This window comes from Heptranchias perlo, chromosome 4, assembly GCF_035084215.1.
Source record: "Heptranchias perlo isolate sHepPer1 chromosome 4, sHepPer1.hap1, whole genome shotgun sequence".
Classification (NCBI taxonomy): Eukaryota; Metazoa; Chordata; class Chondrichthyes; order Hexanchiformes; family Hexanchidae; genus Heptranchias; species Heptranchias perlo.
In genome coordinates this window covers 35,495,090-35,521,022 of record NC_090328.1, presented here as the reverse complement: position 1 = coordinate 35,521,022, position 25,933 = coordinate 35,495,090, and the positions used below count along the sequence as shown (strand labels likewise).

The window sequence follows — 25,933 nt, the reverse complement described above, 5'->3', positions numbered from 1 at the left end:
TGTCATAGATTCAGGTTAGACATCTGTAATGAATTTGATTCGGTTTCACATTGGAGACTATAGCCTCAGTCTCGTGTGGAGCATAAACACCAGCACAGACCAGTTGTTTCTGTGCTGTTAATTCTATTTAGTTCTATGCAAAAAATGTTACACCTTTTTTCTGGCCTTTCCCAATTGCTGTCACTCCAGTCCAGAACAGGTAAGACTCCAGCAATGTCTTTTACATAGAATGCACAGCACAGAAACAGGCCATTCAGCCCAACAGGTCCATGCCGGTGTTTATGATCCATACAAGTCTTATCCCTCCCTACATCATCTAACCCTGTCAGCATATCCTTCCATTCCTTTCTCCCTCGTGTGTTTACCAAGATTCCCCTTAAATGCATCTATACTAGTCACTTCAACTGCTCCTTGTGATAATGAATTCCACATTCTGACCACTCTCTGGGTAAAGAAGTTTCTCCTGAATTCCCTATTGGATTTATTACTGACTATCTTATATTTATGGCCCCTAGTTCTGGTCTCCTTCACAAGTGGAAACATCTTCTCTACGCCTACCCTATCAAACCCTTTCATAATCTTAAAGACCTCTATCAGGCCACCACTCAGTCTTCTCTTTTCTACAGAAAAGAGCCCCAGTCTGTTCAATCTTTTTTGATAGGTATAACCTCTTGGCTCTGGTATCATCCTAGTAAATCTTCTTTGCACCTTCTCCACTGCATCTATGTCCTTTTTATAATATGGGGACCAGAACTGTCCACAGTACTCCAAGTGTGGTTTAACGAAGGTTCTATGCAAGTTTAACATAACGTCTCTGTTTTTTAATTCTATCCCTTTAGAAATGAACCCCAGTGCTTGGTTTGCTTTTTCAAAAAAAAATGGCGTTATTAACCTGCGTCGCTACTTTTAGTGATTTGTGTATCTATACCCCCAGATCCCTCTGCTCCTCTACCCCATTCAGACTCTTATTTCCCAAGGAGTATGTGGCCTCCTTACTCCTCCTACCAAAATGTACCACCTCACACTTATCTATATTGAAATTAATTTGCCGATTACACACCCATTCAGCAAGTTTATTAATGTCTTCCTGTATTTTGTCGTTGTTCTCCTCAGTATTAATTATACCACCCAATTTGGTGTCATCCACAAGTTTTGAAATTGTACTTCTGATTCCCAAGTCCATATCGTTTATGTTAATGGCGAACAAGGCATCAAGGCAGCATTTGACCGAGTGTGGTAACCAAGGAGCCCTAGTAAAATTGAAGTCAATGGGAATCAGGGGGAAAACTCTCCACTGGCTGGAGTCATACCTAGCACAAAGGAAGATGGTAGTGGTTGTTGGAGGCCAAGCATCTCAGCCCCAGGGCATTGCTGCAGTAGTTCCTCAGGGCAGTGTCCTAGGCCTAACCATCTTCAGCAGCTTCATCAATGACCTTCCCTCCATCATAAGATCAGAAATGGGGATGTTCGCAGATGATTGCACAGTGTTCAGTTCCATTTGCAACCCCTCAGATAATGAAGCAGTCCGAGCCCGCATGCAGCAAGACCAGGACAACATCCAGGCTTGGGCTCATAAGTGGCAAGTAACATTCGCGCCAGACAAGTGCCAGGCAATGACCATCTCCAACAAGAGAGTGTCTAACCACCTCCCCTTGACATTCAATGGCATTGCCATCGCCGAATTCCCCACTATCAACATCCTGGGGGTCACCATTGACCAGAAACTTAACTGGACCAGCCACATAAATACTGTGGCTACAAGAGCAGGTCACAGGCTGGGTATTCGGTGGCGAATGACTCACCTCCTGACCCCCAAAGCCTTTCCACCATCTACAAGGCACAAGTCAGGAGTGTGATGGAATACTCTCCACTTGCCTGGATGAGTGCAGCTCCAACAACACTCAAGAAGCTCAACACCATCCAGAACAAAGCAGCCCGCTTGATTGGCACCCCATCCACCACCCTAAACATTCACTCCCTTCACCACCGGCGCGCTGTGGCTGCAGTGTGTACCATCCACAGGATGCACTGCAGCAACTCGCCAAGGCTTCTTCGACAGCACCTCCCAAACCTGCAACATCTACCACCTAGAAGGACAAGAGCAGCAGGCACATGGGAACAACACCACCTGCACGTTCCCTTCCAAGTCACACACCATCCCGACTTGGAAATATATCGCTGTTCCTTCATTGTCGCTGAGTCAAAATCCTGGAACTCCCTTCCTAACACCACTGTGGGAGAACCGTCACCACACGGACTGCAGCGGTTCAAGAAGGCGGCTCACCACCACCTTCTCAAGGGCAATTAGGAATGGGCAATAAATGCCGGCCTCGCCAGCGACGCCCACATCCCATGAACGAATAAAAAGAACAAACAACAGTGGTCCCAGCACCGATCCTTGTGGAACACCACTTCCCACCTTTTGCCAGTCTGAATAGCTACCTTTAACCCCTACTCTGTTTTCTGTTTTGTAGTCAGCTTGCTATCCATTCTGCTACCTGTCCCCTGACTCCACATGCTCTGGCCTCAGTTATGAGTCTACTATGCGGTACCTTATCAAAGGCCTTTTGAAAATCCAAATAGATTACATCTACTACATTACCCTTGTCTACTCTTTCTATTACTTCTTCAAAGAATTCAATAAGGTTGGTCAAGCATGACCTTCCCTTTTGAAATCCGTGCTGACTATCCTTTATTATATTTTCTGTTTCTAGATGTTTATCCACTACATCTTTGAGTAAGGATTCCATTATCTTTCCTACCACCGACATTAAGCTCATTGGACTACAGTTACCTGGTCTTGTTCTATCTCCCATTTTAAATATAGGAATCTCATTAGCTCTCCGCCAGTCCACTGGCACTATTCCCTTTTCTAATTAATTTTTTTATGTATGTAATAGTGCCTCTGCTATCTCTTCCCAACTTCTTTTAATATGCGTGGATGCAATCCATCTGAACCCGGGGTTTTATCCTCTCTAAGTATGATTAGTTTATCAATTATCTCCCCCCTTTCTATCTTAAACATCGTTAGAAGAAGAGATAAAAAAAAGATATAATGCCATGCCAACCATAGTCTCCCTGGTAAATACTGAGACAAAGTAATTATTTAATATTTCTGCCATTTTGCTGTCATTATCTTTCAGTTTATCAAGTGTATCCCTTAGTGACCTTATCCCTATCCCGATTTTTCTTTTGTTATTTATGTGTCTGTAGAATACTTTACTATTCCTTGATAATTTAATTTCATAGTTTCTCTTTGCCTTCCTAATTATTTTCTTTAAACTTCTTTCCTAACCTTTTCATATTCCCTTTTGTCATCCTCTCCTTTGTTGTCCAGGTACTTAGCGCATGCCATTTTCCTTAGTTTCAATTTTGCCCTTATTTCTTTATTCATCCATGTTGTGTCATTACTGGCGAGTTTGTTCTTGCTTTTTAGTGGGATATATTTCTCCTAGACTCTATTGATAACCATTTTAAATGTTTCACACTGCTGTTCTATTTCTTTGTTTATCAGTAAATTTTTCCAAATTTTTTCCCTCATTCCATTCTCTTCCCCTGAAAATCAGCTTTTTTCCAATTTATGACTGATGTCTGACGTGAGACGTAATGTGAAAGTATAAAAAGGCAGAAATAATGTGACTAAATGTCACAGTGGGTTAGACACTGACCATTCACCTCTGGAACATGGGCTCCATTTCAGCCCAGACTGAAGAAATGAGGGTTACCTATATCTGTTAGCTGTAAGGGTCCTACATGAAATGAGTCTCAATTAAGTTCCTCTAGGGCAGCAGAGGCCACAGGATAGTTGGTATGGAAAAATGTCACACTGGTAGTGACGGTGCTCTGGAGATGGCCATTTTGTTGGGGCAGAATAGATGGAGCTTTACTCTCTGCATGTAACCATGCAAAATCCTACCTGGAAATGATTGATGCTGACACTGGTGCCTGAAATGGAAAGGAATATCATGGACAAAAATTTTGAGAGAAAAGGAAGAGCAAGTACTGGGTTGCTAGTTCAGATCTCTTTTCGATAATTTACTCCCCCAGGGAAATGGCAGGGACTAGGTGTAATTTCAGAATCTTTTTAATTTAAAAAAAATTCTAAATAATTTTTTCCTGACAAAAAAAGTGAAAAATCATACACTGGTTTTCACACTGGTAGTGTATATTCTAAGTATGGCATTTACAGGAGGATACATTGACAGCATAGTTGTGCATATTTTCATAGTCATTTAACACACATCAGGTCTGGATTGAACACGGGAATGGGGCAGCACAGACAGATAGGGTTACCCCACCTTTTCTAGGGTTGTTTCTGGGTTGGGTCACTCATTCTGCACAGCTGGTGTGCTTTGAATTGCATCAACCGGTCCCTTCCTGTACATGGGTACATTGTGGGAGGGGACCTGTTGTTAACTCTTCCAGGAAAGGGGTCTAGCCCGTTTGATACGTTCCCAGTTCTAGGTGTGTTTTAAATCACCTCCACAAATAAATGTTCAAACAAAGAATGCTATAAATAGTGTGACTTGTTCAGAAAATAATAACCTTCAGCTGAATATTCAAGCCAATAGATTCACGGCATCATTTGAAGTTACTGAGAAACCATAATGCTACTGTGCTTCAGGTTTTAACAAATATTCTGCACATTAGCAGTTCCATTCATTATTAAGTTACCTTTTTAATCTTTTTAATGTCTGGGTCTTCATCCTCTGGATTCCCTTGGTAAGGGCGCATCCGTTCTTTAGTCTTGTTCACGGCAACAATCTTAGTAACAAAAGATTAATAATCATAACAACAGTGGATATGTCTCTATAGCTAAATTCCCAGGCTGTGCAGTTATACTTGATCAGCCCCAGTACTTACTGGGTCATTTATTACAACTGCAACTCTTCCTCAATAGAACATTACAGCAGTATTTTGGATACAACACTTGGCTCCCAAATTACAGGATATTTTCTGCTCTTTCTACCATTAAAATGTTCACCAAAGGTTCATGCAGTTGAGCTGTTACAGGGATTAAACAGCATTTTGCGCATTGTTAACTCTGCTATGAATGAAGGGTCTGCTATTGATCAATTTCAATTAATAATTTCAATGAGTGAATAGGCTTTACAATTCATATTTATCTGCATTAGATTAAAAATAACACTTCCCACTTTATTAAATCCGCTACTCTGTGAAATGTCTGCTTGTCAGTCTGCTATTAATCAATTTCAATGAATGTTTCCAGTTGTTGAGGTGCCTAGGATGAAGGACCATAGATAGAAGATTAAATATAATAGATTTAGAACAGAAGGCAGGAGAAGCTTTGTGACACAGAGAGTTGTGAGGTTGTGGAATTCACTTCCAGGGTTAGTGGTTGAAGCAGAAAATGTCAACATTCAAGATTAGATTACACAGATGGATAAAGGAAAAGGGAATGAAAGGATATTGGAACAGGGTTGGTAAATATAGAACTATTTGCTCATGTGGAGGTAAATGCCAGCACAAACTCATTGGATCGAATGGTTTATTTCCGTGTTGTAATTTCTATGTATTTCTATGTACAAGTGCTACAATTAATACAATTTAGCTATATTTGATTGATTGGAGCATTTTGCACCTTATTAAACTTGTTATTTCTGCAGAATGTCTGATTACTTCTGAACAGCACAGCTAATTATGGTGTATAACACTAGGACCAGTACAGATGCCGCTAGTGCTCTTTTGTAAACATGCTGTACATACAACGCCATCTCAAATCAACACTTTCGTCTAATCAGTCCTATTTGCCTTGGCCTCTCAGAATAGTGTATAACAATTGCAAGTTTAAGATCCTGAACATAAAACTTAAATTGAATTGTAAAATTTATAGTGCATTTTTCTTGTTAACTGAACGCTCCACTGGATTGTTGGTCTATGACGTCACTGGATATCCAGGTTGCTGTCAGGAGACTAAACAAAGTATTAATTCTGATAATTTACTGTTTTCATTAGCACTAAAGTTCACTCAGAGTCAATATTCCAACATAACATCTGGCACTTTTATATTGCAAGCCATTTTATTGGAACTATCCTTTCTGATGACCCAATCATTATCAATATTGTGCTCCTGATATTTGTCCCTTAAGCTGATAATTCCATCCATTGAGCAGCTCAACACAATAGATACAGCAACATTTAGGGTATATACATGATAGCGAACTATTTAATAAAGGAAACATTACTTCAATAATTTTTTTAAGATTCTACTAAGCAAATTTTGAACCAAACTATCGAGCATATTGGGCTATATTTTCCTCCGGTCATTAATGTCGGTGGAAAAGTCAGTGTGAGTATAAAACTAGTTTCCCGTTTTCGACTAGCACTGTTATTTTTTGCTCATGTTATTAAAATATACCCAATTGTGTTCATTTGTGAATAGCAGAAATTTCAATTCATATTATTTTGTGATGAAGGGTCCCACCCAACACATGAACCAAATCTCTCAGAAACAAAAACAGAAAATGCTGAAAATACACAGCGGGTCAGTCAGCATCTGTAAAATGTCATGGCAGATTAACATTTTGGGTGTAACCCCTTTGTAAAACAGCACTTGCAGTTTTTGTTTCTTTATCTCTCTTTCAGATGCTGACTGACCTGCTGTGCACTTTCAGTATTTTCTGTTTTTATTTCTCATTATTATTTTGGTTTTGGAATGGATTCTCCCTTAAAAATGCCAGTGCATATGTACAAAGCCATAAGACATCCCTCTGTATATGGTCATCTTCTCACTCCCACCTTACATTTCTTCATTATCACAACATAAGACACTTGATTGTTGTCTGCTCCCTGGCAGTCTTGATTGACTTCCATGGTAGCAGGACTGGGATTGGACCTTCAGATTGAGCTTCTCAAATGTCTGAAATTTGGTTCTCTAAATCAAATGGAAAGCCAAGTGAGTCAAGCTCTTAGTCGAGACGTTAGCAGAGTATTTAGGTTAACTCAACCCATCCTCACCACCATTCTATTGAGTGGACTTACATTTTTATAAATATTGCAGATCTATGAGTACTGCATGCAAAGCAAGATGCAGAATAAAAACAACAGTACATGAAAAAGAAAAAAAAAAGAGGCTTTTCTGATTATTTGGATGACAAACCTCAGCTTTCAATCTCTCGATTTCAGTGTCTTGATCCTCAAGTTGTTGTCGCAGCTGATGGGCTGCAATTTTCTCCGTTTCCACTATCTGAACCAGATGAATATACTTCTGCATCAGTACTTCTCGCTCAATCACAATGTCACAGTAACTAGGAGAAAATAACATCCATTAATGCAAAGCGCTATAATGAAGATGAATGCAATGTCGCTTGCAAATTTAAAAAAATTAACACCAGTTTCACAAACCAGTCTGTGATACAAAGTAGGGAACTGTGATTTGAAACAACAAACAATGAACCTCAAATACCTAGAAGTCTAGAAATTTCTCAAGTGTAATGTCTGGATATATTTTGTATGCTTGGTTTTTTGGATGTTCCCCACATATACCTAAGAATTGACAACTATGAAATCTGAACTTTGAAATAAAATTTGAAATAATAGCAAAAATGCTGGAAACATACAACACATCAGCCACATTCTTAAAAAAGAAAGATAGGTTTTATGTTGCAGATATGATTTCAGTTCTAAAGAGGTATTACACCCAAAACATTAACCTTTCTTTCTCTACAGCATTGCCTGATTTGGTATCTATTTCTAGTATTAAGGTCAGAATTTTAAGTTTAGGCTCTGAATCTGATAGGTGATGTGGCATCATGTAGGATAGCAGACATCTGCAGCTGTTTTTATTGTTTTTTCACATCCTGAAGTGGTAATCTGAAATAACTCTGGTTGGCCTCAGATTACACAAATCAACATTTACTCTGAACCCAAATAATGATAATAAATCATCTGAACAATGTAGCACACACAATCCGAAAATCTCATTTCAGTTAGAGTTTGCACACTGCACATTTAATTTTGTATGACATTTTAGAAAATACTGCATATCTTCCCTTAGTCCTTGTGTTGATGTTGGAAGCATGCTGGAAAGCTTGTGTAGATAATGATTTGATAGCTTGTGACAGCTACTTGATTTATTTAAATGTCATTTGAAAGAACAACCTGTGTGTGGAACACAGGTTGTTAAACATCAGGAAATCTTATTGCTTAACTTTCCTCTAACAGTACCTGTTGCCAATCACTGATCTGAGCTACAGGTCTTTTTGGTAACAAAACAGAGGCAATCCTAAAATCCATTCTGTTTTTTAAACAGAAATTGGATTACGCAATCAACCCCCACCACACACACACACACACACACACACACATACGCAGACACACACACAAACACAGGCCCCGATATTACCAGGGAGGTGGGATGGCAGCTGGGGAGGGGGGGTGGGTGACTGGGCGCGTGGGTAACCCGCCCAGTGAGATCCGTCCGTTCCCCTCGCGATCACGGGTAAATTGAAGACACTTACCGTGGATTCCGGGTTGGAAACCTGCGCAGCAGGCGGACTGCGCACTCGCATCACAGGCTGTCAGCCGGAGGAGCTCTACTTAAAGGGGCAGTCCTCCAATGGCTGCTCCTGCAACAAAGAACCAAAATGATAGAATGGAGCAGCCCAGGGGAAAGGCTGCTCCCAGATTAACTGATACCTCACTCCAGGTCTTACTGAATGGGGTGAGGAGGAGGAGGGATATTTTCTACCCGGCGGACGGGAGGAAGTGGCCTGTCTCTGCCACCTAGGCTGCCTGACTCGAGGTGGCAGAGGAGGTCAGCAGCAGCAACGTCTCCCGCACATGGATCCAGTGCAGGAAGCGATTCAATGACCTAACTAGGTCAGCCAAAGTGAGTACACTTACTCATTCTCCTACACTCCGCCTTCCACATCACTGCCCCCATCTCACAACTCATTCTGTACATGCCAACATTACTCTATCACATCACTCCTCACTCCCATTCAAAGCTCATCCTCAATTTACCTGCACTTACTCACCTCCCCAGTACTCATCCCACCGCTACCACTCAATCCAATCCTCATACAATGTCATGGCTCTGTCTCATACTCACCCTCTGATGCATCTCTTCCAAGGTCAGCCTCACCCAAACCAATGCATTCAGCGGTTGGCCACATCACCATCCCTCACTCACGCCTCTCTACTTTCTCCCCTTATAGGAGAGAGCCCAGAATGCATGGGAGAGGGCGAAGACCGGAGTGGGGGGGGGCCGCAACATCAGCTCATTCTCACAGACACGGACAGTGCCTGTCCGTGGGGGACGCCGAGACTGCCACCCGACAAACGGCTGGTGACAGAACTTTAATATTCAGCACTCACAATAGCAAATGATGTTAACGTACCTTGACATCTTCAGCACCTCAACATCTGTCATCTCGCTTAATATTGCCTTCTGTTCTCTTACAGGACCTTCAGCGACCGCCGCGACGGTGGAGGGCGATTCCTCAGAGGGCCTGCCGGCCTCTGAGGGGGCACCGTCACATATGAGCGAGCTATCCACCAGCGCAGATACACACACCTCGGTGGGTCCCTGCCCTCAGTTAGTTGGGGTCGTACATGGTGAGTCACCGCACACGCGAACACGAGCAGACACTGGTGGCAGGAGCAGATGTAGAGAGTCCGTGTCGGTGGGAGCACTCTTCTCCAGGCTCTGCTCAGCTGGACACAGATGGGGGCCATCCTTTAAAAGGAGAATGATCGAGGGGCAGCAGCACATTTGCGAGGTGCTGGAACAGGTGCTACGCGCACTCTCCACAATCGCACAGAGGATGGAGGAGTCCAAATCCTGCATGAGTGGAATGGTGGCACAGGTACGGGAGGGAATCTCTGAGATACTGTCACAGGGACATGAGGGCATCTCTGAGATAGTGTCGCGGCTAAGTGCGGGAATGTCTGCAATGGAGGGAAGGCTAGCCTCCATCGAGCTTCAAGCACGGCTCACCAATGAGTGCATTGAGGCCCTGACAACGGTCCTTCAGACTCAGGGGAGCAACTTTCTGCCACCTTGAACAGGCAGGCAGATACACTAGCACTTGCCATACAAGGCTTCACACATGTCCTCCAAACAGTCGTCCAGCAGGGTGGTAGGCCTGGCCCAGGAGGGTGATGATGGCAAAAGGGGACATGGAAGTGGGGACGCCACTCAAAGCGCTCCCACGTCTCACCCATTGCCCCCCTCTCAACCAGTACCCACAATGCTGCCTCCTCTCCAGGTGGTCAAGTCTGCCCCTGCACAGGTGCAAGTGGAGCAGTCTTTGGAGGGGCCCTCACGGGCACCATAACCCAGAGGGCGTAGGCCCAAAGCATCTAATCGGTCAGGGCATGAACAGAGCAATCTGCCACTACCTCTGCTGCAGCCACAGGGGAAGCACCACGTAGGAGTAGTAGGAAGAGTACGGCAAAGGTTTTGTGAGCACAAAGGGGATGCACAAGGGTGTTTGACGGTTCGTCATGTTTTTTATTTATATTTGATTTTTGTTCAACTCACATTAAATATTATTATTGTCACCACTACTGCCACGTCTTGGCCATTGTTGACTGGCTCATGTAATAAGTCCCTTTCATGAGGTTCACCATGAACACCCACACTTGATGCCACCCATTGGGTCACCCTACAGTGGGTGTATGTGTAGTTGCTCGACTATTTTGTGCAGGTGCCTGTGACACAGCACTGTGATGTGGAGCTCCACGTGGAGGAGGTGGACGGCGTGCCTAGCGAGGCTGGTGATGTTGCTCATCCTCGGATGAAGTGACGAATGCAGCTATGGCGTCCCCCCATCCTGACGGTGTGAGTTTGAGGGGATCCGCAAAGTAGGTAAATGTGTTTGCACAGCAGAGTTTAGGGTATAAATTAATAATTTTGAGTGGAAAGACAAAGGTGTTGCAGCCAAAACTTTGTCTGAAGTGACAGAGTGCCCTGCTGCAATAAATGAGGTATTCCCCCAAATGTCAAATAATCCTTTGCATCTCCCACTGGCTGCTGGCTGAAACACGTCTGCTCCAACAGGGAGTGTTTCCCACAGCACGGGAAACACGCTGAGGATCCTTCAAAATTGATCCCCTGCCAAAATCGGAGGTCTGTCAAGTACCTCAACTAGCTAAATAACTATCTAAATTATCATCCCGCCGGCTTTAATTGCTGGTGGGAGTCCCGTATGCGGGAGTTCCGCGCACACCCGAACACGTCATTGGGGAACCCGGAAGTGAGCAGGTTACCTGCTCAGGGATTCCGCCATTTTCGGAGCCCCCCTGACCCCAACGCACCCGCTCAGCCATCTGAAAATCGGCCCCATAGAGTCAGCGCTCTGTAAATACAAGTATTCCGTGTTCTTCTTACAATCAATTGCTGATATGATTACCTCTGTGTAATATTAGTTTACAAGCAAATAGATATCTTAAATGTTTATTACCCTGTTTCTTTTTCTGCATATATAGTGCAGTACAAGAAAGAACTTGTATTATTTTGTACTTTATAATCAATGAATTACTTTTTGAAGTGTAGTCACTATTGTTAGGCAAATGCAACAACTAATTTGCACACAGCAAACAAGGTTCCACAAACAACAAAAAGTAATGAATGATCAGATCATCTATTTTTGGCGGTGTTGGTCGAGGGAGGAATGTTGTCCAGGACACCAGGAAAGCTTCCTGCTTTACTTGAAAAGTGCTGTGGAATCTTTTACATCCATCCGAGCAGGCAGACAGGGCCTCGGTATAACATCTCATCCAAGAGATGACACAAGTAATACAGCACCACCTCTGTACTATACCGAACTGTCAGTCTAGGTTGAGGGCCAAAAATTCCAATCAGCCCAGTCCACCCGTGGAAGTATGGTGAAGTGGGCTGTATGTCTGCCCGAGTACAGAGACCCACATCCAATCCCAAATTGTGGGGACAGGGTCATTTGCTTGCTCAGGGTGGATATATTGTGCTAGTAAGGGTACTTCAATAGTGCCCACCTCAACAGCTGCCCAGAATGCTGGAACAGTGCCAAGCCGCTCTGATAGCATAGTGGAAGTCTGGGAAGGGTCCAGCAGAACTGTAAGACCCTGAAAATGCATGGGACAGTGATGCTGGCAAAGTTATCAGGGTCGGGGGAAGGTTTTTTTTTTACTTTGCATGCCCCCAGCAATGTCTGTCCCAGGAGGCTGGACAGTGACTTTATTACCATTTTCTCCTAAGCCTCGCTCACTTGCCAGAAGCCTTCGATGTAGATTGTCTATAAATGGGCTCTCTGAGGGTCTCATACAGCCAGTGGCAACATCAAATTAAACTTAAGAGATTCACTAAGTCTGGCTGCTAAGGAGACCTGGGGTCGGATTCAACTCTATGATCCCACCTGAAAGCAAGCGGGAACGTGGTGGAGAATGAAGGAAAATGCGGGCAGGAGACCTACTCACTGCCCGACCTGTATTTCCCTCCCCTCGCACCCACCAGGAGCTGGTCTCTACTTCCCCATGTATTGCATGTAGATATGTTTTCTCTGCTTATAGCACAAAGAATAATTACTGTTGATTTCCTTTCTTTGACGTAACGAAGTCCAAAAAGTTCACTGGCATATTGCGTGGACAGCTGCAGCCTGTATTCTCCTCGATTTGATACCAAAGTATAACCTTATGTTTGGCATTCTAGATTTCCACCATCTGATCAGTACTTTTCACGCCATTCATTTTCCTGTTGTGATCAACCTCGTTTTCTTATGTGCATTATTCATCAATACCTCACTGGCAACCATCCCTGCCGACTCAAGTTTTACCTAATGCAAGGCAGTAATAGCACAATGACTCCTTTTTAACAGAGGGGGTTCTTGTTCTTTTCCCACCAACTAATATGAATATACAATGATATTCCATCAGATGCTTTTATGCAGTGCCATATCCTAATCGATGAAAGGAATATTCAGTAAAAGGCCAGCAGAATAATTATCAACATACAGATGGCAACATTTTGAGTGCTTTGAGCATTGTCTTTGAGCCAACATTATCATTTTCTTAACGTTAAGGATGAATCAGTAGCCAGATGCATTCAGCTCAGTAGTCTCCCCTTTACATCCTGACTAATGGAACAATTTGCATATCTTGTCCACATTGATGCCTCCTGGGCATATTTCAGAGGGATGTGTTGTTTTAATGCCAAGTGTAAGTACAGAGGAGAATATTAAAAAGTTAAATGAAGTAAAAATTGGTTAAATGCAAATACTGGTGACAGTTGAACCTTCTACGCGTTGGTTAGAGTTTAGGCGAGTAATAAAAGCAGTATACTTAATTTAGGATCCAATGCAATGCTGTTTTGGGTGTGGGGGGACAATTTGGAGTGGAATATAGCATGGCATCATGAAGAATTCCAATGCACTATTGGTATCATATAGGCCGACACCAAATAAACAGTACGAATATTATTTTTTTAAATGGTAGAGATAAAAAAATCAGCAAATTCTGTAAATCTGAAATTAAAAAATGCAGGGCAGATTGGTCAGCATGGGCTAAAGAATGGGCTAATGCTTCATGTGTGACTTTTAATCTCATCAATATGCTATGCATTTCCAGCATTTTCTGTTTTTATTTTTGAACCTTATTTTATATTTGCTATGTTATTTTATATTTGCTATGTTATTTGTAACTTCAATGCACAAAGGATTTGTGATCCACGCAAAACAATCAGTGGGAGGGGAGAATGATCCTGCTCCTGGTTGCATTCCACTGATGCCTGCTTGAAAGTGTTAGTGTGCGGGCGTCTGAAGAGGGTCTGGCAGGATATTGGCAAAAAGATTCATCTCTCTAAATGTTTTCCCCTTTCTCTCCTGCCAGGGAACGGTTCCATGGGATACAAGAGTCCTGCAATACTTGCCCTAGATACTATTCTTCACGCTTAACCTAGACAGTGAGTATTGATAGACTATTTGCCTGTGGAGGCATCACATCTGAATCTGATCCTGTCCTCACCTCACACACAAACATCTATTCTCAATGGAACCCTGAAATATAAGTTCTTGGGCCTCTGCTATTGCTTCCCCCAGTTGTAACCAGTGGTATGCCCCGAGGATCTGTATTGGAAATACTCTTGTTCTCTACTTATGCAGCATAAAGGGGCATGCAGCTTAATTAAAAGAAATTTCCTGCTGCAGTGAAGTTGCAAAATCTCTATATAAAGAATTGGCACTCCACTATGCTTCAGACTTTGTTTGGGTATTGAAGTACTGAATGCCATATGCCTTTCCCAGCGATGTTGGTCACCTATTGAATACAAGTGTTCCGAGCGTCCAGTGTTGCTAAGGTGATAATGACAGAAAATGTCCGTCATTAGTTTTAGGGAATGAAGCTGGGCAGGTGGAAGGAGCATCAGTGGGAGAGCATTTTGGTAGTAGTGATCATAATTCAGTTAGATTTAGCATAGTTATGGAAAAGGACAAAGATAGAATAGGAGTAAAAGTTCTCAATTCAGGAAGGGCAAATTTTACTAAGCTGAGAAGTGATTTAGCAAAAGTGGACTGGAAACAGCTACTTGAAGATAAATCAGTGTCAGAGCAGTGGGAGGCATTCAATGGGGAGATAGTGAGGGTTCAGAGCAAATATGTTCCCACAAAGAAAAAGGGTGGGACTGACAAATCAAGAGCCCCCTGGATGTCAAGGAGCATACAGGGTAAGATAAGGCAAAAAAGGGAAGCTGATGTCAGACACCGAGAGCTCAATACTGCAGAAAGCCTAGAGGAGTATAGGACGTGCAGGGGTGAAATTAAAAAGGAGATTAGGAAAGCAAAGAGAGGGCATGAAAAAATACTGGTAAGTAAAATCAAGGAAAACCCAAAGATGTTTTATAAATACATAAAGAGCAAGAGGATAACTAAGGAAAGAATAAGGCCTATTAGAGACCAAAAAGCTAACCTATGTGTGGAGGCGGAAGATGTGGGTTTGGTTCTTAATGAATACTTTGCGTCTGTCTTCAAAAAAGAGGGGGACGATGCAGATATTGTAGTTAAGGAGGAGGAGCGTGAAATATTGCATGGGATAAACATAGCGAAGGAGGAAATATTAAGGGTATTAGCATCTTTGAAAATAGATAAATCACCAGGCCTGGATGAAATGTATCCCAGGCTATTAAGAGAAGCAAGGGAGGAAATAGCAGAGGCTCTGAACATCATTTTTCAAACCTCTTTGGCTACAGGTGCGGTGCCGGAGGATTGGAGGACTGCTAACGTTGTACCGTTGTTTAAAAAGACAGAAAAGGATTGACCAAGTAATTACAGGCCAGTCAGCCTTACCTCGGTGGTGGACAAATTATTGGAAACAATTCTGAGGAACGGTATAAATCGTCATTTAGAAAGGCACGGATTATTCAAGGACAGTCAGCATGGATTTGTTAAGGGAAGGTTGTGTCTGACTAACTTGGTTGAATTTTTTGAGGAGGTTACAAGGAGGGTTTTTGAGGGTAGCGCGTTTGATGTAGTGTACATGGATTTTAGCAAGGCTTTTGACAAGGTCCCACATGGCAGACTGGTCAAAAAAGTAAAAGCCCATGGGATTCAAGGGAAAGTGGCAAGTTCGATCCAAAATTGGCTCAGTGGCAGGAAGCAATGGGTAATGGTCGACGGGTATTTTTGTGACTGGAAGGCTGTTTCCAGTGGGGTTCCGCAGGGTTCAGTAATAGGTCCCTTGGTTTTTTGTGGTAAATATTAATGATTTAGACCTAAATGTAAGGGGCATGATTAAGAAGTTTGCAGATAATACAAAGATTGGCCATGTGGTTGATAGTGAGGAGGAAAGCTGTAGACTGCAGAAAGATATCAATGGACTGGTCAGGTGGGCAGAAAAGTGGCAAATGGAAATCAATCCGGAGAAGTGTGAGGTAATGCATTTGGGGAGGGCAAACAAGGCAAGGGAATACACAATAAGCCAAGGCATAGAATATAACTGCAGGGAGGTTATGCTGGAACTGCATAAAACATTGGTTAGACCACAGCTAGAATACTGCATACCATTCTGGTCACCACATTACAGGAAAGATGTGATTGCATTAGAGACGGTACAAAGGAGATTTACGAGGATGTTGCCAGGACTGGAGAATTTTAGCTATGAGGAAAGATTGGATAGGCTGGGGGTGTTTTCATTGGAACAGAAGAGGCTGAGGGGAGATTTAATTGAGGTGTATAAAATTATGAGGGGCCTAGATAGAGTGGACAGGAAGGACCTATTTCCCTTAGCAGAGGGGTCAGTGACCAGGGGGCATAGATTTAAAGTGATTGGTAGAAGGATTAGAGGGGAGTTGAGGAGAATTTTTTTCACCCAGAGGGTGGGGGTGGGGGTCTGGAACTCTCTGCCTGAAAGGGTGGTAGAGGCAGAAACCCTCATCGCATTTTAAAAATACTTGGATATGCACTTGAAGTGCCGTAACCTACAAGGCTACGGACCAAGAGCTGGAAAGTGGGATTAAGCTGGATGGCACTTTTTCGGCCGGCACAGACACAATGGGCCAAATGGCCTCCTTCTGTGCCGTAAGTTTCTATGATTCAATGTTTCTATCAGCCCCTTTATTAAAGATTTTTAGGGTTGGTGAACACTGGGTTGCAAACTAGCAGCTACTGAGGTACCAGGCGCATGCTGGCTATCAGTCTGACTTCAACTTATTGTTATTCACAAGACGACATCCCCTAACTCTAAAAATAGAAGAATTATTACTGAAATGTATTGGAGTAGATCACTGTCCAAATTAAACTTACACACAAAAACTTCTTTCAAAATTGAATGGCAAACAAATTAATAATGAATTTAGGAATGTGATATTAGGAAGAAATAACTTGCATTTATATAGTGCCTTTCATGTTCTCAGAACGTCCCAAAGCTCTTCACAGCCAAAGAATTTACTTTTGAAGTGCAGTCACTGTTGTTTGGTAGGCAAATGTGGCAACCGATTTGAGCACCGCGCCATCCCATAAACAGCAAATGAGATCACAAGATAATTATGGTTAAGGAAGGCTTTTTGGCCCATCTTAGTTCATTCATCCAAAAAGACCTTACACTCCCCCCATTGTAACCTTTAATTGGGCCAAACCTTGCTGGAGTGGGACATTTCACGCTGAGCCCCATTAGTTCAACTTTTTCCCTTCAGCTGGAAGTGCGAGCCGATAACGGCACGGCGAAGGCAACTGGGCATCTGGGACCTTAGTGAATGATGGGACCAACAGTGTATTTCCTTAACTAAGGATCAAGAAAGAACCGGAACGACAGATAGGGAGGGTGAATTAGTCAAATTAGGTACAGAAACAAAAATAGTGTGGGAAAGAAAGATTGGATTAAGAGAGGGAGAAAAGAGAGACAGAAAGGAAAAGTAAGAAAAACTTTTTTAAATGAGACTCAACAATTTAAATTGTTCCCTTTCTGTGCCAGAGAAATTGATTGGCATTGCATTAACAATTATCACATCATTAAAAGGGTACTTACGTTGTTAATTACCAGCCCCAACTTTCTGCGGCAAGCTGAATGGACAATTAGTGTGCAAATCCAGCAAGTTCTTAAAAATAACAGGGAGGATAAGGGCTCGATGTCGTTTGTCTGAGGCAAACAGGGGAGCAGCATAAATCGACCAGCAAGTTCTGGTCATTAGTAACCTTCAGGATGTTGATAGTGGAGGAACTCAATAATGTGGTGCTGTAGAAGGAAAAGGGGAAGTAGCTGGGCCTTCTCTTTTTAGAGATCGTCATTGATTGGCACTTAAGTGGTGCAAATGTTACCTGCCATTTGTCTGATCAAGCCTGGATGTTGTCCAGAACCTGCTCCAGACTGGCATGGGCCATTTCATTATCGATGTGTTGTGAATGGAGTTTAACACTGTAGAATCGTCAGCAAACAGCCTCACTCTTGAACTTATGACAGAGGGGAGGCCATCGATGAAGCAGTTAAAGATAGTTAGGCTGAGGCTGATGCCCTTGGCACTGCAATCTCAGCATTATTCCTTTAAAGGCATTCCACTTTCCCTCTACTTAAGCTTTAAGCAGCAAATCCCAACTGGCGGCTATGCACATTGGAAAATTATGGTCATTCTACCCTGGATTTTCTGTTCAAATCGACAGAAAAAGGTGGACAGGTTGCCTGCGATTTCCCGATACACACAACAGGCAGACAAGGCTCCTCACCTCTAGCCGGATTCATAAAATCCACTCTTATTAGTCAGATAGATTGACAGTGCTGAAAGTAAATTGTGTGGCTGAGGACATTCTTCCATTCCCTCAGACTAGGAATGGACTAACATACTTGGCTTCCTTATACAAGGCCTAAAATGTCATAATACATTGAGCAGGAGATTAATGAAAAAACTTCTCAGAAGAGAGAACTGCTTCTATTTTAGATATTATGGGGATCATTTTAACCTAACCCGCCCAGCGGGAAACTGACAGGATCGGATTGTACGCTGGTTTTACCCCCCACCTCATTTTACTTTTCACTTTTCATTGACTGCAATTGAGTGTAAAACAGGCGCCCGATCCAATCTTGGCTTCAACTCTTTTCAGACCCAGGAACCCATTTACAGCACCTCTACTTTCCTTTGGGCAGAAATTGATATGGACTTACTATTAAGGATTTCTTACTTTGTTTGCTCTGCCATCTTAGCGAATTCTGAATATTTTTTTTTTAATTGAGAAACGTAGGTGAGGGCCCGAGGTCCATAGTGCACAATACCACAATGGTTGTAAAGAGTAGCAGAGAAGGTGAACTAAATCAAGGAATCGTGGTTAGGTGATGCCAAGTTTGGATTTTTTAGCCTTGTGATTATAGGAGACAGGAAAGGAATTCTACCGTTTTGAGGTCCCTGCGAATGATTGAATTAGAGTAGGAGACTATAAAGAATCTTTTTTCTTGTATACTTCTTTAACGTCACCTTTCAGACTTCTCCATTCAAGACTCAAAAGCCCAGGTTTCTCCAACCTTTTCTCATAATGGAGACCTCTATTACTGGGGATCAGCATCATGGCTCCTTTCTGTACTGCCTCCGGTCGTTGGAATGCCTCCATTGTATCTTGGTGACCTGAATTGGACACAATATTTAAGGTCTGGTCTGACCAGGGCACCATATAGTTTGATTGTGACTTCTTCTGACTGATATTCTATTGTTTGTCTTATCTAATCCCAGAATGTGAGAGAGGTGCTTAAGGATTTAGGTGAAGTTTAATGTAAAAATACAATTGCCATTTCTGTCTTCATTATTCTGCTAGTACTGTCGAGATATATTGCTGGTTTGAATGATTATTAATACTTCTTAGTGTAGTTATTTTCTTTTTCTTCCTTCATTGTTATAAGCTTATGCATTTTGAGAGGTTAATGAGCTTTTATGAAATTGTTCTTATTCAAAATTCACATGTACTGCGCTTCATTCAATGTGCCTTGTTGCAAAATTACAAATCAACAGTATTTTTTAAGATACAGTCACTGCACAAAAATGTCACAAATCATTCAATTCAGTCTCATTCGCAACTAATACAATTGCACATTTTTGCCCTGCAGTGGAACCATCTACATTTTGTAAATAGTCTCATTCATTGCATTTTGCCTTTTGAGACCTGTTTTCCAAATAATCCTGGGAAAAGAGATAAAAGAATTTCTGGAGGTGAAATTCGATTTCTGCAGCAGTCCAAAGCGGACAATAGCGAATCGGCAGCGCATTTTGAAACCAATGGAAAAGAAAATTGGGTGAGGAGGTAAAAGGTGTTTGCGGTTCGCTATCGCTCATTTTGCACTACTGTTGAAATCAGTTTCCCCCCCCTCTGAGGTCTATCCCTCTTAGCCTAGATATCTGTGAAAAGGACTCCTGAGTTCTTGTCCTTTTGACAGAGATTTCAACTGGGCTCTAATTCATTCAATGCTGGCGCAAACCATAGCTTGCACTGTTTGCTGGTGACAGAAGCAAATACTTATGCTGCTAAGGTAGAATTTGTTTAAAAATTATTACAGTGCACTGTCTATATCCTACTAAATGACTATAGAAATAACACGGTCTTCACAATTTGAACTGAGATACCCTGGCCAGTGACATTCTGACAAGAGTTCCAGCCTAAATGGGCCTGAGTTTTTCTGGTGCAAAGTTGGTGTAGTTCTGATGTAGGGTACCAGAATTTGAGATGTAAATTATATATATGCTGGAGATATACCCGTTCTAATGTACTCCCTAAATTTTGGTAGATGTATCTGCTGTCAGAAGATCCGCTGCTCCCAAGTGGTGTATGTGTGCAAATGACAGGACAATGAGAGCAAATACTGCTGTCCTAGAAACTCCATCATTTACAGAGTTGCATCTGGCTAAACTTAATCTTGTGGAAAAGAGGGATAAGTTACCTGCATGTCTTGTCAAACCAGGAAGTGGTCGAGTTCGCTGGCTTTGACTGCCCACAAATCTTGGTTGAAACATCATCTTTAACTGAAGCGATTAGAAAAATCTTTTCCTAGAAGCGCAACTAAGAATGAATTTTTCAAGCTGCCTTTCAGCAGTTTCAGTCCCATCTCCAATCTCCCTTTATTCTCCAAAGTCTTTGAAAGTGTTGTCACTTCCATGCCCACCTTGCTCACAAATCCATGTTTGAATCTCACCAATCAGGTCTCCGTTCTGCCACAGCAATAAAATGTCCCTAATCAAAGTCACAAATGACATCCTATGTGACTGTGATCATGATAAATTTTCCCCTCCTCATCCTTCTCGACCTCACTGTAGCCTTTCTCGTGGTTGACTACACCATTCTCCTCCAACACCTCTCTTCCATTGTGCAACTCAGTGGAAGTGCACTCCCTTGGTTCCACTCTTACCTATCCAATTGTAGCCAGAGCATCTCCAGCAATGGCTTTGCTTTCTCACCCCCATATTGCTTCCCACTTTTAAGACCCTCCTTAAAACCCATCGCTTTCATCAAGCTTTAGGTGACCACACCTAATAGCATAATATCATAGCTGGTACAGCACAGGAGGAGGCCATTTGACCCATCGTGCCTGTGCCAGCTCTTTCAAAGAGCTATCCAATTAGTTCCATTCCCCTGCTCTTTCCCCATAGCCCTGTAAATATTTTCTCTTCAAGTAATTATCTAATTCCCTTTTGAAAGTTACTATTGAATCTGCTTCCACCGCCCTTTCAGGCAGTGCGTTCTAGGTCCCAACAACTCGCTGCGTAAATAAACTGTTTCCTCATCGCCTCTGGCTCTTTTGCTGATCACCTTAAATCTGTGTCCTCTGGTTACCGACCCTTCTGCCACTGGAAACAGTTTCTCCTTATTTACTCTATCAAAATCCTTCATGATTTTGAACGCCTCTATCAAATCTCCCCTTAACCTTCTATGTTCTAAAGAGAACAACCCCAGCTTCTCCAGTCTCTCCACATAACTGAATTCCCTCAACCCTGGTACCATTCTCATAAATCTCTTCTGCACCCTCCCTGAGGCCTTGACATCCTTCCAAAAGTGTGGTGCCCAGAATTGAATACAATATTCCAGCTGAAGCCTAACCAGTGTTTTATAAAGGTAAAGCATAACTTCCTTGCTTTTGTACTCTATGCCTCTATTAATAAAGCCCAGGATCCCATAAGCTTTTTTAACAGCCTTCTCAACTTGTCCTGCCACCTTCAAAGATTTGTGTATGTGTACTCCAGGCCTCTCTGTTCCCGCACCCCCTTTAAAATTGTACTATTTGGTTTATATTGCCTCTCATTTTTCCTACCAAAATATATCACTTCACACTTCTCTGCGTTAAATTTCATCTGCCATGTGTCTGCTCATTTCATCAGTCTGTCAATGTCCTCCTGAAGTCTGTTATTATCTTCCACATTGTTTACTACATTTCAGAGTTTCATGTCATCTGCAAACTTTGAAATTATACCCTCTATACCCAAGTCCAGGTCATTAATATATCAAAAAGAGCATTACTCCTAATACTGACCTCTGGGGAACACCACTGTATACATGCCTCCAGCCTGAAAAACAACCGTTCACCACTACTCTGTTTTCTGTCCCGTAGCCAATTTTGTATCCACGCTGCCACTGTCCCTTTAATCCCATGGGCTTTCATTTTGCTAACAAGTCTATTATGTGCTACTTTATCAAATGCCTTTTAAAAGTGCATTTACACAACATCAACCTTTCCGTTACTTCAAAGAACTCAATCAGGTTAGTCAAACACGATTTTCTTTTAACAAATCCGTGGTGACTTTCATTTATTAGCCCATACTTCTCCGGGTGCCGATTAATTTTGTCCCGGATTATTGTCTCTAAAAGTTTCCCCACCACCGACATTAGGCTGACTGGCCTGTAATTGCTGGGTTTATCCCTCTCCCCTTTTTTGAACAGGGGTGCGACATTTCCAATCCTCCAGTCCTCCGGCACCATCCCCATATCTAAGGAGGACTGGAAGATTGTGGCCAGGACCTCCGCAATTTCCACTCTTACTTCCCTCGGTAACCTAGGATGCATCCCATCTGGACCGGGTGACTTTCTACTTCGAGCACCGCCATCCTTCTAAGTACCTCCTCTTTATCTATTTTTAATCCTATCCAATATCGCTACTACCTCCTCCTTTACTGCTACAATGGCAGCATCCTCTTCTCTAATGAAGATGGATGTGAAGTATTCATTTAGTATCTCAGCCACTGCCCTATGCCTCCACAAGAAGATCTTCTTTTTTGTCCCTAATCGGTCCCACCCTTCTTTTGACTACCCTTTTGCTATTTATATGTTTATAAAAGACTTTTGGGTTCCCTTTTATATCACCCACTAATCTATTCTCATAAACTCTCTTTTCCCCTTTTATTCCCTTTTTTAGATCTCCTCTGTATTCAAGCTGGTTCTCTACTGTATTATGAACCTTACATTTGTCATAAGCCTCCTTTTTCTATTTCATTTTAATCTCTATATCTTTAGTCATCTGGGGAGCTCTGGCTTTGGATGGCCTTCCTTTCCCCCTCGTGGGAATGTGTCTACTGTGTATCTGAACCAACTCCCCCTTGAAGGCCTCCCATTGTTCAATTACTGTTTTGGCCTGCCAATTTTTGATTCCAATCCACCTGGGCAAGATCCCTTTTTAACTCACTGAAATTTGCCCTCCTCCAATTCAGTATTTTCACATTTGATTGTTCCTTGTCCTTTTCCATAACTATTCTAAACCTAATGATATTATGATCACTGTTCCCCATATGCTCCCCCACTGTAACATGCTCCACTTGCCCCACTTCATTCCCCAGAACTAGATCCAACACTGTTTCCTTCCTGGTTGGGCTGGAAACACTCTGTTCCAGAAAGTTCTCTTGAGCACATTTCAGGAATTCCTCCCCCTCTTTGCCCTTTATACTGTTACTGTTCCAATCTATATTGGGATAATTGACGTGTCCCATTATCACAACTCTATAGTTCTTGCATCTCTCTGTAATTTGCCTGAAAATTTGCTCCTCTATCTCCTTCCCACTATTTGGAGGCCTGTAGTATACACCCAGTCGCATAATAGCTCCTCTATTGTTCCTTAATTCTAACCAAATAGATTCTGTTTTTCATCCCTCAACTACATCATCCCTTTCCAGTGCTATAATAGTTTCTTTGATCAATACAGCCACCACCCGCCCCTTTCTTTCCTTCCCTATCTTTCCTGAATACCCTGTAGCCAGGAATATTAAGTACCCAATTCTCCCCTTCTTTGAGCCAGGATTCTATTTTTACCACTATATCATAGGCGCATGTGGCGACTTAAACCTGCAGCTCACCAACTTTATTTACTACGCTACGTGCGTTCACGCACATGCACTCCAAACTATCTTAGACTGCCTCGCATTTGCCCCGTGTCTGATCCCTCCTATTTCCGAACTCTAGTGTTACTTGTCCCTCCTAGTCCTCTTGTGTACCTTGTTTCTCTGCTCTAATGTTTTATTCTGGTCCCCATCCCCCTGCCAAATTAGTTTAAACTCTCCCCCACAGCCCTACTTAACCTCCCCTCAAGGACATTGGTCCCAGCTCTGTTGAGGTGCAACTTGAACAGATCCCTCCTGCCCCAGAACTGGTCCCAATGCCCCAGGAATTTGAAATCCTCTCTCCTGCACCATTGCTCCAGCCACGCATTAACCTGTCTTATCCTACTATTCCTGTACTCACTAGCACGTGGCACTGGGAGTAATTCAGAGATTACTACCTTTTGAGGTCCTGCTTTTTAACTTCCTCCGTAGCTCCTGAAATTCTGACTGCAGGACCTCTACCCTTTTCCTTCCTATGTGATTGGTTCCCACATGGACCACGGCTTCTGGCTGTTCCCCTTCCCCCCACAAAATGTCCTGCACCCTCTCAGTGATGTCCTTCACCCTGTCACCAGGGAGGCAACACAACATACGGGACTCACGTCACGTCTATCCCCCTGACTATCAAATCCCCTATAACATCTGCATTTCTTTTGTCCCCCTGTGCAGCCGAGTCTCCCACGGTGCCGTGGATTTGCTCCTGACTGCACTCCCCCGAGGTGTCAACACCCTCACTGGTATTCAACACTGAATACCGGTTTGTGAGTGTCACACTCCCAGGGGACTCCTGCACTGCCTGCCTGTTCCTCCTAATTTTTTTTTATTCGTTCATGGGATGTGGGTGTCGCTGGCAAGGCCAGCATTTATTGCCCATCCCTAATTGCCCTTGAGAAGGTGGTGGTGAGCCGCCTTCTTGAACCACTGCAGTCCGTGTGGTGAAGGTTCTCCCACAGTGCTGTTAGGAAGGGAGTTCCAGGATTTTGACCCAGCGGCGATGAAGGAACGGCGATATATTTCCAAGTCGGGATGGTGTGTGACTTGGAGGGAAACGTGCAGGTGGTGGTGTTCCCATGTGCCTGCTGCACTTGTCCTTCTAGGTGGTAGAGGTCGCGGGTTTGGGAGGTGCTGTCGAAGAAGCCTTGGCGAGTTGCTGCAGTGCATCCTGTGGATGATACACAATGCAGCCACAGTGCGCCAGTGGTGAAGGGAATGAATGTTTAGGGTCGTGGATGGAGTGCCAATCAAGCAGGCTGCTTTGTTCTGGATGGTGTCGAGCTTCTTGAGTGTTGTTGGAGCTGCACTCATTCAGACAAATGGAGAGTACTCCATCACACTCCTGACTTGTGCCTTGTAGATGGTGGAAAGGCTTTGGGGGGTCAGGAGGTGAGTCACTCACCACAGAATACCCAGCCTCTGACCTGCTCTTGTAGCCACAGTATGTGGCTGGTCCAGTTAAGTTTCTGGTCAATGGTGACCTCCAGGATGTTGATGGTGGGGGATTTGGTGATGGTAATGCCATTGAATGTCGAGGGGAGGTGGTTAGACTCTCTCTTGTTGGAGATGGTCATAGTCTGTCTGGTGGTCACCCACTCCCTCTCCACCTGAACTCTATGTAGCTGCGGGGTGACCGCTTCCTGAAAAGTGCTATCCACAAAACTCTCAGCTTGCCGTGAGCACTGTAGTGATGCCAGCCGCCCCTCAAGCTCAGAAACTCTGAGCTCGAGCTCGAGCAGTTGGCGGCACTTACTGCACATGTAGTTTTCCAGGACACACAAAGTGTTCTGGAGTTCCCACATGGCACAGGATGTGCATGTGATGGGCCCCAGCTGTCCTGCCATGTTAGCTACAGTTATTTAAACTGTTTGTTTAGCTTCAAGGCAATTTACTGTTTATCCAACACTAAAACACTAACCACTAAAAAACACTAACCAACCACTAAAGACACTAACTGCTAAGAACAATAAACTCTAAAAACACTAACCAATGAACTAAATACTTACTGACTTACCCTCAGCGCTACTCCTTGTCTTGTGACATAATTTTTTGACTTTTTCTTGATTTTTTGATTCCTCGTGCTGCTCACTTTATCTCCTTCTTTGGCTTGACATCCATTTTTGTCTGATTATGCATCTGTATTTTCCGGGCCCTCTCCCTTCTATCGAGCCTAACCCATGC

General features: G+C 43.1%; 1 protein-coding gene across 1 annotated transcript in view; it reads right to left on the bottom strand.

Moving 5' to 3' along the window:
• rasgrf2b (Ras protein-specific guanine nucleotide-releasing factor 2b) overlaps window positions 1-25,933 on the bottom strand; it is a 210,223-nt gene that overhangs the window by 135,873 nt on the left and 48,417 nt on the right. Inside the window, exons 3-4 of the mRNA XM_067982782.1 lie at window positions 7,121-7,268; window positions 4,675-4,764 (exon numbers count right to left, since the gene is read on the bottom strand). Coding sequence (XP_067838883.1) covers window positions 4,675-4,764; window positions 7,121-7,268 — 238 coding nt within the window. The remainder of the gene's footprint in view (window positions 1-4,674; window positions 4,765-7,120; window positions 7,269-25,933) is intronic.